Source organism: Pholis gunnellus (assembly GCF_910591455.1).
Source record: "Pholis gunnellus genome assembly, chromosome: 15".
Taxonomy (NCBI): Eukaryota; Metazoa; Chordata; class Actinopteri; order Perciformes; family Pholidae; genus Pholis; species Pholis gunnellus.
The window spans coordinates 9,387,008-9,403,678 of record NC_136542.1 but is presented as its reverse complement, the minus strand read 5'-3'; the positions used below and the strand labels follow the sequence as shown (position 1 = coordinate 9,403,678).

The window sequence follows — 16,671 nt, the reverse complement described above, 5'->3', positions numbered from 1 at the left end:
ACACTCAATAACCATGACAACACAAAAGCCCCTGTGATTTTCCAGGTTGTACATCATAATTTCAGCAGAGGCCTCATGGGAATTACTCTCCAAAGTGAAGGGTGCGGAGATAGCCACGTGGAGCCTCGCTGACCTCAGTCTCACCTGACGTGAACTATTGATTTCATGCCTTTCGCTGCTAAAAGGGAGAAATTGGACGCTCCATCATTTCAACTTATACGGTACAAAGAGTGGTGGCTCATGGATGTGCACTCTGCATCTGCCTGTAAACACATGATGCTGGCAGTAATAAAAGCAGGAGGGCAGCTACTGAACATCCTCCCCGTTCTCTATTCTATCTCTGCACTCCTGGACCAGGCTTAACAACAGTACGCTGCTCTATTCAGACGATGATAAGGAAAGAAAGACGTAGAAGGGGGAAGTAAAGTAGAGAAGAAGAAGAAGAGAGAAAAAAGAATAGGGGCTCAGAGTTAAGCCCTCCCATGAGACTCCTCTTCAACACGACCACAGAGAGCGGAAGAGAAAGAGCGAGGTTAAGCAAGAGAAAAAGTGACAGAGCCTGGTCTCCCTTGACTAAATATAAAGCAGTGGCTTCAGAGCAGTCGCAGCTCACACATTTAGCTGTGTGTGTGTGTGTGTGCCCAATGTTTAGTGTACCACAGAGCTGCCAATTAATGAAGCAAGGAAATTCTCTCTACTGCTTTCTCTCCCTTGCTACCTCCGCTGTGCTCCGGCTCTTTTTTCATTTTAATGGGGAAGACTCATATGCACAAAAATAACAATACTTTCCCCTGCGAAGACAGAGAAACGGTTACCAATGCAAACATTGGTGATGAAACTTAAATCGTTCAAATATTTCTCGTATTCAGTGTGTGATGATTTGCATCACAGAGCTGAGAAAATGTTCAGTTATAATGCAGCCGAATAGAAATAACATGGGCATGTACACAGTTGTACATGCCCATGTTATTTCTGCTGTATTTTGTATTAAACAGTGTACTTTGTATTAAATCAGACCCTGAGCATCAGTTGTCCAAATTATCCAGTTTGTAGTTATGAAAACTGTATCTTTTCTTAAACATACACACAAACGCACCAAAATAAGCTCCTAAATAGTTGCCATGCCCCGTTTTGTTCCCTCGTTAACAACCTCGGAGGTGAAGAGAGGGCCGCTTGACACGCAGTGTCAACGATGATAACCACACTAGGCTAATTGAACATGGCCCAGGTCAACAGCTAGCCCAGCTAATATTGGCAAGTAAACCCGACTCAATGGAGAGCCAAAATCACAACTAATTAGACGCTGCAATCTCTATGTAAACACGAATACACAAGCCCTGAAATAACTGCCTATCACACCTGCAAGAGAGCAAAGTAAACACTATTAAATCCAATATCACATTTGGTTCCCCTCTTTGTTACTTCCTTCTCTCAGAGTTCTTCTTCTTCTTCACATCCCAAATTAACTGAGATCTTGACCTCTTCACCTTTGTACAAAAAAAGGCAACAAAAAAGTCTGTACTTTGCTTTCATGAATCAAAACAGCTGTGAGTGTGTGTGCGTGTGTGCGTGTGTAGAAGCGTCTCCAAAAAAAAACTCGGTGGTTCTTTGGAAGCGGGCCAAGCTGACTTGCTCGACAAAACTGACAAATGAGGGCAGGAAAGAGAAAACGACGAGACAAAATAAGAACAGAACTTCACCAAATGCACATCATGGAGGAGGCTCCATGATGTGCTTTCAAAGCTTAACACGTTTGTGGCAACAATAAATCAAACATTTGTCTTTGCTCTTTTGTTGTCACCGTATGGAGAGCTGTATAAACACCATCCACTCCGCTGAAACCACTCTTTGCTCGGTAGCTTTCCATAAACACAGAGGCCTGTTTTCTACCAACAATAATTCAAACGGCTCCTTAGATGTTCCCCTCAAATCTAGCGCGGGAAGCCCTCACAAGCACAGTGTGTCCCTGCAGTTTGAGTGCAAAATGGAGAACCACAGACCAACAGTGTCTTTTGTGGCCACACTTAAAACACTTTGTGACGAGAGTGATCTTTTAAAATTCAGAGAAAAAATAATGAGCACATTCAGAGGTTGTTAAGAGGTGGGGTTGGTCTCCCACAACACTGTATAGGGGTGCATGCCGAGTGTTGGGGCTGTTTGTGCGTGTTGTATGATGATGGATCTGCGGGGCTGTGAGGGTTAAATGGTCGGCGATGGTGTTGGAAGTGTTAGCGCCCCGGTTCTAGCTACACAACAACAAGTAAGATAGCAGATTCGAGGTGGCTGCAGAGAGGAGCCGTGAGATCAGGGTAAACCAAAAGATAAAGCGGCTGGTGTGGGGTTGGACCTACTTAAGTCGCATCGCCCCGGGTGGACCGGGCCAGCTTCCTCCCGCTGAAGCACAGCTTAGATGAATGTTTGATGAACAGCGCCAGGGAGAGCAGTTAACACTTCAAGGTGTTGCCACAATTAACTGACTTCTCAGTCAGCACACACCAGCCATAATAAAACATTCACTCAGACGTAGCCATCACTAGGACCACATGTGTGTGTGTGAGCATGCTGCATGTGTGTCTGTAATGATCTGGCTGCTGGAATTCCCAGGAGAGGAATAGCTGCTGAATTATAAAATGACAGGGATGAGGGGAAAGGATGTTTTCCTTTATCGTCCCTAACGCGCGCGTGCGCACACACACACACACGCGCGCATGTGCGTAACAAGCACACATACCAACGCGCTCCTGTCCATCAGCGGAAAAGCCACTCAATAAAGCTGCTCTATCCACAAGAATCAGATTCAATCAATGAGTCCTATTTGTGAAATCAGCAGAGCGGTAAAAGCTATCAGGGAGGAGCAAGTCGGAGGGATGAGGGAAGGAGGGGGAGAGGAGCGGGGGAGGGAGGAAAAGGGAGACGGTAGTGCGATGAGCTAAAAAGGAGGTGAGCCGTGTCCCACCGCCGCTAACCGACAACTCTGCGATGAGGTCACTAGATGCATGCTAAATCACTGTCATGCTGCACTCGGTTCTGCCTCTCTGCCGATCAAAACTTCACGAGTTGATGACAAACAAACTGTAGCTGAAGCCAATTGTTACAGACAATGGAGCTCGTGTTCGATGCTGCATGTGCACGTGGACGACAATAAGCAACAGATGAGCGGCTGCCTGAGAGTGTTTATAAGGCCGCACCCTCACTCCCCCGTGCATCCCCCCCGACTCCGGGCCCTTTCCTATCCATCTCACCCGCAGATAAACACAACAGGCGCCTGGATCAGGTCGGATGAATTTGCTCATGTCTCTGGCTGCAGCTGAGGGGGATTTTTTTTTTTTGCTCATATCTGGCAGGAGTCACTGTCTATGCAGCTCAGCTCCACTAACAGCCCAGCTTGGCGGAGATGAAATGATGAGCGGAGAGACAGATAGAATGAGAGGTGGAACAAAATAGTACCAGGAGGAGGGAAAAAAGTGCTGCCGACCCAAGTACAAGAGAAAATTTGAATAAATCTCTGAGTTGGTGGAGAGATATGCAAGAAGAAGAAAAGGGAGAGCCGGAGAATACAAGACAGGAAAAGACAAGACAGCGTAGTGAAAACCAATTTGTCTGCTCCCGAGAGGGCTGACACTGGCTAAAGCCCGCTTTCCTTCCCTGGCCTCACTGCCAGTCATCACAAACAGGCGTATGCGCACATGTGTCTACACACACACACACACACACACACACACACACCCTACTGCACACATATCTTAGGCCTGAGCGGGGCCAGGGTCAGGCTCCCTCCAAACTACTCCAATTACCTCAGCAGTAAACACAGCCTGCCCTGGCTGCCTCCTGGGATACAGAGAGGCAGAATGTGTAGAACTGAGAACCAGAGGAGGAGGGGGGAGGAAAAAAAACCCTACAGAGTGGAGGAGGGGGGTCTTGGGGAGGGAGGAGTAGATGACTTCATGTAGAGGGGTGGAACTGGTAGCGGCAGCAGCAGCTGGTTTTCCTCCCGTACCCCTCCCTCTCTCGCCTTCTTTTTGGTTCCCTCCCAAACTCCAACATCTGGAGGAAAATGATTACTCTCGCCACGCTGCCAAGACGACTTATCAACAATTCCACACTCTCCAGAAGCGTAAGGTTAGAGAGGAGGAAGGAATGAGTACTTGTAGCGAGCTTCAAAACTTCTCCGCACTAAATAAACAAGTGACAAGGAAGTTTAATCAATTCAAGGCAGCTAAAGCAAACTTAGAAGTTGGATTGGGGTAAGAAAGGAAAACATGTGCAGCAAACCTGATTCCCGTGTTTTCAACGACAAGACTATCAATCAAACTAATTGAAAAAACACATTTGTGCCATAAACATCTTTTTCTTTCTTATGGAAAACCATGCATCAATCAAATACTAAAGGAAAGTAAACACTACATAGAAACAAACCCTTTTTTGACTGTGTATCAATCAGCAACAGGAGAATAAACACTGCACAAACGGATATAACCTTTCTCCTTTTCTCTCATAAAAAAGCACTTTTAAAGAACGTACTGGAGTAAGTGCTGCATGTCCTTTCTCAAATTCACCGCTGCACTTTCAAAGGCAATTTTCTTTCCTCTGTCGTGCTCTTCGGCTTTTGTGAACATATCTGCCAAGGGAATCAGGCCTCAACTGTATTTTCCTTTTTCCCCAAAAGACTAACAAACGCAATCTCCTGCAACTCCCCTCTCCGACTGTCTTACACCTCCACAACACCCCAGCAAAGCCGCTTTATTTCTCCCGTCCTTGCTCCCAGACAGCTCTGTTAGCGATGTGCGCCATTAGTCATGCTAAACCACCAACACACTAGCTCATTAGCATAGAAGTGAACCTGACTCCAGTCAGATTATTACAAACTCATCACGGCTGCTCCGCCCCATTACTGTCAATCACGTGGCTTACCGAGGTACAGTTGAAAGTGGCACATCATAAAGTCAGGAACTAACTTCTGTTAATACTTAATTTCCTGCATCATAACAAAGCTCATGAGGGCCAAGGCCTCAGAGTCAGAGTGGTCTGTCATGTGCATGCGTTGGCTGGTGCTCTGGGTGTTACTATGTGTTGCAGAGAAGTAGAATTTAATTGGTGGAGCCTAGTTCACTTCCACCGGTCCTCTTTATTATACATTATATGCAAAGTAAGCATGGTTGGAGGACGAAGCCTGGGCCCTGGCACCGGCTCCTGGATCTATGGGGCTTATAATAGCTTTCTATTGTGATGAAAGGGGTGAAGTGGGCAGTCTTGGTTCTCTGTGCTAGTCCCATCAGTATCAACTGACACACACACATACATAGACTCACTGCCATAGTCAGGAGAAAGGAGAGGAAAAAAAGAGAAGGAGCGAAAATCTGTTTCTCTACCAGCTCGGAGCGCTCTCTTGAACTGAAAGAAACAGTTTTTTCCTCTCCCATCAAAAGCATTTCTAGTAGTACAAGAGGAAATTCTGAGTGATCTTGTTTATCCTCAGAGACCGGGCTGTTATTCCATGTAACATAACAGCATTAAGAGCGGATTAATCTTCGCATAAATAACCTAGAAAAATACATACAGATTTAACAACAAGATTTAGATGTATCATTAAAGCTCGTTACTCTGCACCGGATTGGAAAAGCAGAGGAGATGCCACAGGCGAAGAGCAGGAGGGATCATTCAGTCCCTCCATGTTGTACAGCCCAATAAACAGCTGTCTGTTTCTCCTGTCCCCTTTCTCTCACCATGTGCTCCCTGCCTACCAATAACGATCCCTCTCCTTCCTCTGTCCTCCCAGCCCTTATTCCCAAATTGTAATCTCAGTATCTACCTAATTCACCCACCTCTGGTCTTTTTCTCCTCGCCTGCCCTCCCCTCCGTTTATACCTCATTCCACCGGGCTGCCAGACGGTGCATTGTTCCGTCGCTGTGATCCTTTAATGCCATCCAATCGAGCCGGGAATATCTTGAAGGGATTTGGCCAGGGATGATTTTCGGAGCTTTAAATACCGCTCGGGGATTTGCATCATTCAGAGATCCTGACTCCTAAAACAGGGATCTAAGCACCTCCTGCAAGACGTGGATTCAAACCTGGAATGGATCTACGGACATGAATACTTTAGACTCTTTCCTTGGGTGTCCTCTGCACATCTGACTTATTATGGTACAAATCTGGAAGTCCAGTTAATGCACATGAATATTAATCTTCTCTACAATGCACAAACTGGGTCACCAAAAAGACAAGTTACACTATGGTTCTTTTGATGACTGACCAAGTCAGTTCCCTACAACGCATCGCTGGGTATTCTATTTTCTTTGTATGATAGTGTTAGAGATGCTGCATGCCTTAGCTGCCAAGAAAGAACAAAAACTTGGGATTTCAACAGAGCTTTTTGTACAGAAGAAAGAGATTGTTGGTTTTAGTTTAGTTGTGCCCCAGTGAACACAACCCAAAGTTCCACCATGGGAAAACGCGCAGTAGACAGCTAGTGTTGTAAACATCACCGCTAACAAACAATAACGGTGTGAAAAAGAAGGACTGTGATAAACAAACCAAATGAACCCAAGTAAGACCAACAACAACAACAAAAAGCGTCTAAACTCGAGACACCGTGGAGGAGGCAAAGAACGCCATCAGTCCAGAGTTGTCTGGTGGGACTGAGAGCGTGAGAGTTTGAAATGACTTCAGCAACGACTGGCAGAGCAAGAAATCACAGACGGTAGGGGCTGCGTCTGACGTGCGGCCTTTGGGCTCTCTAAACGCTGAGCTCTACACAATCCTATTTTCCTGACTAAACACTGGGACACACAGTCGCTGGAGAGACAGAGATGAAAGCTGTGTGTGTGTGTGTGTGTGTGTGTGTGTGTGTGTGTGTGTGTGTGTGTGTGTGTGTGTGTGTGTGTGTGTGTGTGTGTGTGTGTGTGTGTGTGTGTTCCCACTTTGCAGATGAAGCTTGGCCCTAGTAGCGCCCCTGGGGAAGTTCACAAACTACAGTGGGTGGACAACGTATAAAGCGGAGTGTGAGAGCGAGACAAAGGCGCAGAGCGGAAGAAAGACAACGTGCACGAGTCTCAATCGGCACAGGACCTTTGGAGATGCAGGGTCTTAACCGCAGCTCGCCTACAATCGACCCGCAAGCATATGCACACATGAAAAAAAACCTCCACACGGAAACACACACACACACACATCTGCACTTCCTTGCCACACTGTAAGGGGATTAAGGAGACCTTCAAAGAGAGGCAGAGAGATTGGCCAGGGGCCTGCAGGGTCCCACTCCATGCCACTGGGGCACCGGGGCAGATTAAAACCGCCCGGGCTTCTTAGCAGGCCTCCTCTCCCTACACACATGCATAAGGACATGTGACAAAAACCCCTGGAGCGGCCACAACCAGGTGGATTAGGAAGCGGGCTATTTCACAATGATGTCAGGGACCTGGGTGGCTGGGGACCAAAGTGCCTGTGTATGTGTGTATACTGAAATTAAAAAAAGGACAGTACAAGTGGGCAAGGCAATTTTGTAAGTGGTGCAGAGGGCCTGTGTACATAGAATGCACATTCACTGGGGATCTTGATTGACTTAAAGATCTACATAAATGAGACAAGAGAAGAAACGGGACTAAATCCACGAAGAGGGAAGAAATGAAAGAGGCGGATTAGAAACAGGATGATGTTTCAAGGAGGAACAGGGGGAACGAAGAACCCAGGAGACGGTGTAAAAGAGAAACGGCTAATTGCGGTGTGATGAAGCTGAGGTTTGTTTCAGGACAATAATGGACGACAACAGAGCTACCACCAACAAGAAGTCTTCTTTATTCTGGCCTGACATTTAGGCTTGTTCAACTAGAAAGACTTAATCATGTGTTTGTGTGATTCATTGTTGGATGATCCATCATCGTTAAGAATTTGATGGATTGAAATATATCCCTCTATGAAACATTGGTTCCATATGTGCAGATATTTGCAGTGGTTGAAGCTAAATTGTTATATTTTTTGGCGTAACTGCAACATGTGTGCCTCGTGCAGATACCGCAACATACAAGTTGACGCTTACGGTGACAACGGGCACATTATTTTTAGAGCAATGCATACGCATATGTTACCGTGCTTCTGTTTCTCCCCTGATTCTTCGCACCAGTGAGTCTGTGAACGACGGATGTAAAACAAGTGAGGAAAGGTGAGGACAGTGATGAAAGGTGCCATTCAGCACAAATGTTATTGCAATGGGAATCTTTCCCCCGCTTTAGACTTTTTTTTCACCATTTCTTGTGTGTGGCTCCGTGAGCAGACTCCTGATGATGAGGGGAACAGCCAGTCGAGTGGAATTCAAAGTCACAAAGCCTCTTCCCTTGTTCTTGTTTTCATTGCTGCATTGTTCCGTCACCACGTGCAAGCACACATTTCTGAGACACAAACCCCCTCAGCTAATGAGCATACTATAGGCCTGCCCCTGGGGAGATACACATACACAAGAAATTCTATCTACATTAATCACAGTTACTCCCGTGATGACAAAGTCACCTGGTATTTATTTAAATGGCTCCATCTGATCTGAATCTATGTGCATTTCCGAGACATACAGGAGGCAGATGGGCCAAGCCTCTGAGATCGGCTGCAGAAGTCTGCCCGGATTTCCGTTGTAGGGCCAGGAAATGAAACCGCAGGAGGACAAGAGTAGGGAAGGTGGCCAGGCTTAGGCAGGTTGTTCCCTGCAGGGGTACTGATTCTTTAGGGTTAGGACCACCTGTTTGCCCCCCAGGACAGCCATAGTGCTGGAGATGGGGAGATATGGGCAGATGGAGATGAACCCTTGGGCCAAGACGGGACCAAGTCCATCCTGTTGGGTTTGAGCTGAAACGAGGGACTTGGCACAAAGAAGCTCACTGGTTACTGTATGTAGTACAGCCATTAAAAGCTTAGACTGGAGGAATGTGTGCAACTTGAGTCATTTAAATTAGGTGCAAACTTGTAACAGAGGCCTTTGTGGCACATCCTCTCCACGTAATATATGGACAACATATTGTGATAGTTCTATAATGCATCAGTGACTCTGGCATTGACAGCTCCAGCCTGTTCTGTGGTTTGTAACCTGTGTTGTTAACAGGCTGCAGTGGCCTTCAGGCCACTGCAGATACAGTAATGGAAGAGAGTGGTGAATGGCTTGTCCCCTCAATCATCCAGAGAGGAAATAAGAGCAGCACACAGCAAGAGAAGGGCAAATACACATAAAAAACAAATAAAATGAGAAAGGACACACACTTAAGGGGAAAACAGGGAGTGGGGAGAGATGGGCCGAAAGAAAGCAAGAGAAACACAGAAGAGAAAGCAAGACACTGAAATAATTGCAATCCTTTACTTGACCCGAAACTGTAGGTGAAAGAAAGGTGGTAGATAAATAAATTATGGAAATATACAATACATATCGGCCCTCGTCTTTAATGCAAGTTACAGAAGAGTTGGATGGGGTTTCTCTTCCTGCACATTTGTGAGCTGCTAAATACTAAATATTCTGTTTAGTCCTCTCAGAGGTGAGGCCAAAGTATAAAATATCACCAAAATTCTTCTGCAAATAAGTGTGGATTTTATGAGCAGTACTGGGTGGCCAGTCAGGGTCATGCTTGAGCTTTGCAGGCCAGAGGAGTCAAGCAGGGCTGTATTGGTGTCTGGAGTGTAGCTGAAGAGTGGTGGAAGGACTTGAGTTCTCTTACTATTGGCATGTACAAATATAGACATGCATGCTTGAGTATATATGGTTTCACCAGCCAGGGTCAATCACGGTCACTCCTCACACATTAACCAATCAAATGACATGCAGTAAAAGTCATTATTGACACGAGTGTCGGGAAAGCCGCATCTGTTTCCTGTGGTAAAACGGTTCGAGTGGTCAGTTCCAATTATCCACTTATCACCTCGAGATCATTAATTAGAGGCGATTTATACGCCACACAGTTTCAGTGTGTGCTCTCCTCTGCTCTCCTGACTACACGGATCCAATAGGTGTCTGTGAAGTATCGGCCTCAGATGTGTTAGCGGGGCACATGAGGACCAGAAGGCCGGATAAATGAGTACAAACACTGACGATTTGAAGATGGATAATGATGAAAGTGGAGGACAAGAGGCTGGCTGGGAGTCACAGGTCACACTGTCTTCTGGCCAGTTCCGATCTCTACTGGCTGGGAGTGAATGGAAGCTAAAACACCACACACACATTATAGACAAAGTAAGAAAACAGCATTGAAGGAGGAGCCCAGTGATGCAGGCTTGCATTCTCAAGTAGAGGTCACCAAGTCAAGGAAGCCAATTAAAAAGATGATTAACATTCATGCGGGAGATGCTGGGTCTACGTGCAGGTGGGCTGATCTCACCATTCTCGCTCTCACACACACACACCTAAAAAAAGAGAAGCAGTGAACAGCACAGTCCAGTCTGTTGTAACTGTGGTGTCCTGGGAGGTAGAGATCAGGGGGTTAATATGATCCAATCCAACTCCTTCATTAGCCTGATGAAAGTAACAGCCTACAGGGACGGAGCGGCTGCAAGGTTGACGAGAACCTACCTATCCACTGACTACCTGCAAGGCCTCAAAGCCTACTTGAAGCAGCTGGCATAGTGATGTAATAACACATCACCAGTGCATAGGATAAGAACAGTTGTGTTGTGTGTGTGTATGTGTCTCTGTCACAGCCTGAACTCTGCAGCTGTACTGCCGGCCTTGCAGCTCGGTTACAGGCAATAAAACAATATGATGGGGAGATTTCCCGGGACGATAGAAGCACACAAGCTAGTTTCATCACAACTCAACAGTTTTTTTTTCCCCTTTCAGGAACCAAAGACACATAATCTCACAAACACCCGTTTTAGACCATTGCCTTTAGAAGCGCTAACATAATGTGCACCAAGCACAGTCAATGGCATGCACCAACCGGTGAGGCTCAATGGAAAATGTGAGCTTCTGTTCTTATGGATATGGCTGGATGTTATGCCTGGCAGAGGATGTGGAAGTAAACGGGAGTAAATAAGAGAATGGAAGTGATAGGTAGGCCTAACAGAGAATAAACATCATTAATTGGGGAGGCACACTAGGAAGGATGCAGCCAGATGGTGTTTTGTACTCATTTGTCATACACTGCTGACAGAGAGAGAGGGGAGGACAGAGTGAGAGCTAAAAAGCAAAGAAAACCAAAAAGAGGTGTTTATTGATTGCAAAGTCGGCACAGCGCTGCCTAGAAGACTTCCACCATTTAAATCTAGCTCTGCTTGTTCTGCACCATCGTCTCTCTGTGCATGCGAGTGGCTCTGGTAGTTGTACCATTGTAGCACTCTGCCAAGCCGGATGCATACTGGCGAGTACAGACGCAACACCCCGCAGATCGCCAAACTTGGCGACCATTGAGGTCCATCTGTCTCGCTTTTACAAAAACACCCTCTAGTGCATGTTCTCCCATGAAGGTGGTCCATAGCAGAGAGAAAGAGGAGAGACAAAAAAGAAAGAGAAATGAGGAGACACAGAAGGCTCAGGGGAGCGAGAGACGGGAAAGAGAACAAAAAGGGGGCCGGCAGACAGGTTTGCCCAAAAAGAGAAACTGTGTGTTGGCCTTGAAGCACTACAATGCGCCTGGTCAGCCAAACACGGAAAGGGATGGAGGGCTCTCTCTTTGCTATCCACTGCCAAGGCATTTATAAAAGTGAAAAAAGAAAGTGGAGCGATGAAACCATCTCATAATCATCACAATGTGCACTAGAACTACAAAAGAAATACCAAAAATAGAATAAAAAAAAAAAAGGTGCAATAGAAGGGAGTTAGGGGAGCACAACAGGGAGAAGTCAGCTGGAGCCAGATTGCAGGACTGGGCTCCCAACGTGTTGAAACGGAGTAGTGCTGGAGGCCCCCGGCCTGCTACCACGCTCACTTTGTTCTCAGTAATGACTGTTTCATTCAGCGAGACATGGCTCTCCAGGGCCACAGTGCCCCTGCACCAACTAGCTCTTTCTTTCTCTGCGTGCCGTTCTCCTTTCAAACCCAACCTTTCCTGCTTCTCAGGTGCTCTGTGCGTGCGTGCGTGCGTGCACCTCGATTGATGTACTGTAGATACCTTGCGGCGAGTGCCGGCCATCACTGCACTGAATCAGATGTAGAGCAACGTAAACATTGTTGTCTGGAGCTTTCGTTATCAGACAATCTCACATAACTTAAACAGCATGGCGTGACTTCAGTCCTCGCTATAACACGATTATCCCTACAGGATCCTCCTCTTTAAGATCGTATGGTCATACAGCAGCTCCATCACACAAATTAAAATGTGAATGTGTTTATAGTCACATTTTAGAATTTAGCCTGCTTGTTTTTTTTAACCACCTGCAGTGTGCAATGCAACAGAATTATATGCATCATTTTCTAGATCAGCAGCATTTTAACTGAAAATAATGCAAAGGTCAAAGCCATTGTCCACTGACAATTCAGTTAGATACAAATCTAAGGACTCCTTAATGTATCCCTAAAAGAAACACTGCATCCAACTATTCTTGGGTGAGATTTAGAAGTGCCAAACACATTAATATCCAATAGGAAAAGGTGCCTTTGGGTTACCTCAGGACAAGGCCTTTGCCTGCTGTCAGATGGCCTGGTCCAATTGTCTGCCTGTCATTTTCCCATAAGCCCATCATACAGTGCAGTGACCCGAGGGGACCAATGAGAATTTATCATATCCATAACAATGTCCAGTGAGTAAGCCTGTCAGTCAATCACAAACACACACACACCAACTGAAATGCATCCAAACTGAGCCAAACATGTGTGAGGACACAAACGTGAGCTCAGTGTCCTCTATCCATCGTCACACCTGTCGATAGCTTCCGGCAGTGAGAGAGGATTCTGATAGATCTGAATAAGCCGTCATACTGAGTGATCACATTGCCGCTCATCACCTACACAACGACACCACAAGGCCAACAACATCTCAACTGCTGTGTAAAAAACACATAGTGGGATTAACTGAATGATTACCGTCTGTGCCTCTGCTGTATTTTATGTTACATGTTAGGCCTTGATTGATAATTAATAACACTGAAACGGCTCTACAGCCAAAGGCCAGCTTAAAACAAAGTCGTGTAGTTATGGGATACCCTTTATTGCACAACAGAGGAAGTTCTGTGTTCACCATCCAAATGTTGTTTGACATTGGGAGTACAACTCAGCATATGGAGGGAATTCGGGTGGATTGGACTCAAGCGGGTTTTCTGTTTACAAAAGTCGGCAGTGAGCTGATTCTTAATTGTGACGGTTACATCATTGTATATAATCATATACACAAATCAGGTTTTCGGTCTCACTCACGATTGGCCGGGGGCTGTTGTAGATCAAAGGGCAATAGCTGACCATAGGTCAGTCATTCTTGCTCTCTAGCCCTTCTAGGGGGCTAGGAAGGAAGGAAGGAAGGGGCTCATAGTACGGGACGAGTCGGGGTTTATGCACACAGCTCTGCAAGTATATGAGCGGGGAGGTTACCTAAAGTGCAGTGGGGCTCTGCTGCCGGCTCCGTTTGAGGGCCTTAACCACGGACTCAAGGGATGAGAAGAGCACTTTAGTGAGTGTGTGCGTGTGTGGGTGTACGTGCATGCATGTGGAAGTATTCGTCTGGGCATGCGTGTCCATGTGTGTGTGTGCTATTCAGTGTGTGTATGGACTAGGGCAGGATCAGTGGAGTAAATCCACACTTGAAAGAGTAGCTCAATCAAGCTCTTTTACCCGTCTCTCTCTCTCTCTCTCTCTCTCTCTCTCTCTCTCCCCCCCTCTGTCTCTCTCATCTCGCGGATGCTCCCAGTTCACGGGGAGTTGAAGAGTTCACAGAACTAGGGAGCATAACAGCGCTAGAGAGGGCAAAGAGGAGCGACTGGGAACCTTTACACTTCCCATCAGCACCTCTTCCAACTGTCAATCAATCGCCGAGTAAGGAGCAACCATAAAATTGACAGGGCGTTACACAATAGTCAATATTTTCTCAACCTACAACATACATACTATCGTTCTATTCTCCCTCTTTGTTAAATTGCCGCAGCTGAGTCCTCCTCAATGGCAAGTAAAGCCGGTTACTTGAAAAGGGAATAAAAAAAGCATAGCCTCACATTTTGTTTCCAGTACGATTTAATAAAGGCGATTTAATAAAGGCGATTTTACACTGACGAACGTGGAGAAGATGCCCTTCATTATAACAGTGCGTTTCCCAGTGTGTCCATACTTTAATCCCATCTAGTTTAGCATGATAAAGGGCATTACTGCCAGCCAGCTCTGCCGCCCACCCACTCAAGTGTGCATGCACATGCACGCAACGTGAAGGAAATACAGTGTCCTCAGGGTTTCATGGTTGGACGATGCACCAGCATTACTGGACACTTACTGACACTATGCCACTTCTAGTGACATGCATTTGTCCCACCCTAGGCCAGTGCCAGGACACTGAGGTGCGGCCCCTTTTGTAAGCAGAATGAAAGGTCAGATCTACAATACAAACCTAAACATGCTTTATCTTTCTGATCAATACTAGATAATGAGGTATCGGTGCAAGAACCAAAATATGTTCGAAAGCAATTATTAATTGAAAATGTACTTTGAGTGAAAGGTTTTAATGTTAACACGTGCACCTGTTGCTCTTAGTGCCTCAATAATTGAAGCATTCACAGATCGTCTATCTAACGGAAGGATCTTTTCATTACATTAAAATGAACAAAGAATGCTTGAAGGAAAACGGCCTCGTGGATTGCAATGTGTCATTAATTACCTCTATAAAACTCTTGTTTGAATTAAGGGGAGACTGAAACTTTTTATGAGAACATTTGTTTTACGAGTGTCTCAAAAGAGCTTGAAGCTGCTTTCTTGCGTGTGAGAAATAAAAGAGGAGAGCTCCTCCTTAACCCAATAAATGGTTCAGGTACTGTATCAACAGACCATCTTTGAAGCAACTGGAAGGCTGCAGAATGAACAGCGATTTGAAGAAAAGTGAGGACGCTATTTTTGTGGCACTCCAGTCTGATGAGTGTTCGCCGCCAAGAGCTGTCATTGACTTAAAAGGACGCCGAAAGGGGTTTTGTTATATATGTGTGTGTACACGCGCGTTAACAGTGACTCATTCTGTGTCACGCTGCTGCTTCCAAGGACGGCTTCATCCTCACGTTTTCTGTGTACATGCACATACTTGAGTGTGTGTGCAGTGGTGTGTCAACACCCTCTGTGTGTGTGTGCATACAGGCTGTGGAGATCTGAAACACTCCTGCTCTCTGAAACAAAACAAGTGCCCAAAAGTAGTGACGGGTAGGCCGAGTAAAGACGAGCAATTCTTAACAACAGAAGATATGAATTGAAGTGCTTTCCACACTGTCAGGCTGGGCTCAGGCCTCGCTAAGACAGACAGGGAGCAGTGATCAGTCTAGACAGGAGACGCCGGCATGATGGCACCTCTTGTGTCAGGTCTTACAACAAGTGCAGTGGCGATGAGCGAGACTAAATGTTACTGTTCATGTGCTATCATTGCCTTCCTGGCCTCCTCTTGTTTAGAATTAAAGGAGTTCATCTTCCTTGAGGTGTCACTGACCCAGCGTTTGTCATAACTCTACTAAGTTGTATATGCTGATGGATTGTAATGCAGCTATATCTAGTGCAAAGATTGTCCTTTAGAATGTAAATGAAGTACATGTGTAAACATCGTTTTGTATTAACGGGATAAAGGGCATGAAGGAGAGCAGCTTAACAACAGCGCGTCTCGTGTTTAACCTTGCATGCTGGGACATTGGCTGGCCCCGTTTCCGCAGACCACCAAGCCCCGTGCGTTGCCACCTGATGGCGTATCTGGGCCTTCAGCTGCCCTGTCCACCTGGTCACCACAGTTAAACAGGAAAACAAACAAATCGTATGCCAGAAAGACTATCAGCAGCCATCACCGGTGGCTCAGTGTGTGAGGAAGTCGAGGCGGGGGGAGGGCGGAGATGGAGTGTGGCAGTCACAGGAGGCGTGTACAGCTAGCTATGTGTTTCCACTCCGCTGGGGGTACGGCCAACCTGTTCTCCTCGTCTATATATATGGAAGTAAACAGGATGCTGACAGTGGGATAGCGGGGGGTGTTCCATATGTAGCCAGAATATCTTGTTGTTTGGTCTAAGATCATGGAACGGTCTCTCTCAGCAATAATACACCTGAGCTGAATACGACTGCACTTTTGCAGAGCATTAAATAACTTATAGGACCATAAGCAGCTACCATTGTGCATGATTTTGTGTATATGTACTCACAGCAGGTACGAGGAGCTTCTTGACCTCCTCCACGGCTCTCCTCATCTTGATCTCGGCTCGGCCCTGTGTGTCTTCCACTGTGATCAGGACATGAAGGTCTTCGTTTAAGTGTTCCCAGTTTGGCTTCCCTCTGTTCTGCTCCTCCTGGACAGAGAGCGAGAGAGAGAAAGAGAGAGAGAAAGAGATGGTGAGTGAATGTGAGAGTGTGGGTGTGTTGGAGCACCAGTGCCGTAACACAGCATATCAGAGGAAGCAGAGGCGAGAGGCAGGCGTACACAGAGGACGGCGGGGCCCTGTGAAGAGAAGCGGACTGACAGGAGTGGTCCTTTAGTCAGCTATTTAAGCTTTAACTTTGAAAGGACACCCTTCCTTAATAGATCCCTGGCTTCACAGAGACAAAAGACGACAGCGAG

The 16,671-nt window shown here is 46.2% G+C and overlaps 1 protein-coding gene across 5 annotated transcripts in view; it reads right to left on the bottom strand.

The window, feature by feature from the left end:
• Window positions 1-16,398, bottom strand: part of LOC306707379 (protein quaking-A-like) — a 28,872-nt gene extending 12,474 nt beyond the window's left edge. For 3 of the 5 annotated variants that reach the window (XM_079174809.1, XM_079174812.1, XM_079174808.1), the window contains exon 1: window positions 16,259-16,320. Coding sequence is in view for 2 of the 5 variants with exons in the window: in XM_079174810.1 (XP_079030936.1) it covers window positions 16,259-16,303 (45 nt within the window). In the remaining 3 variants the exon portion in view is untranslated. Of the gene's footprint in view, window positions 1-16,258 lie in introns of all 5 variants that reach the window. The other 2 variants (XM_079174810.1, XM_079174811.1) reach the window with 1 other exon arrangement.
• Between the last annotated feature and the right edge of the window lie 273 nt (window positions 16,399-16,671).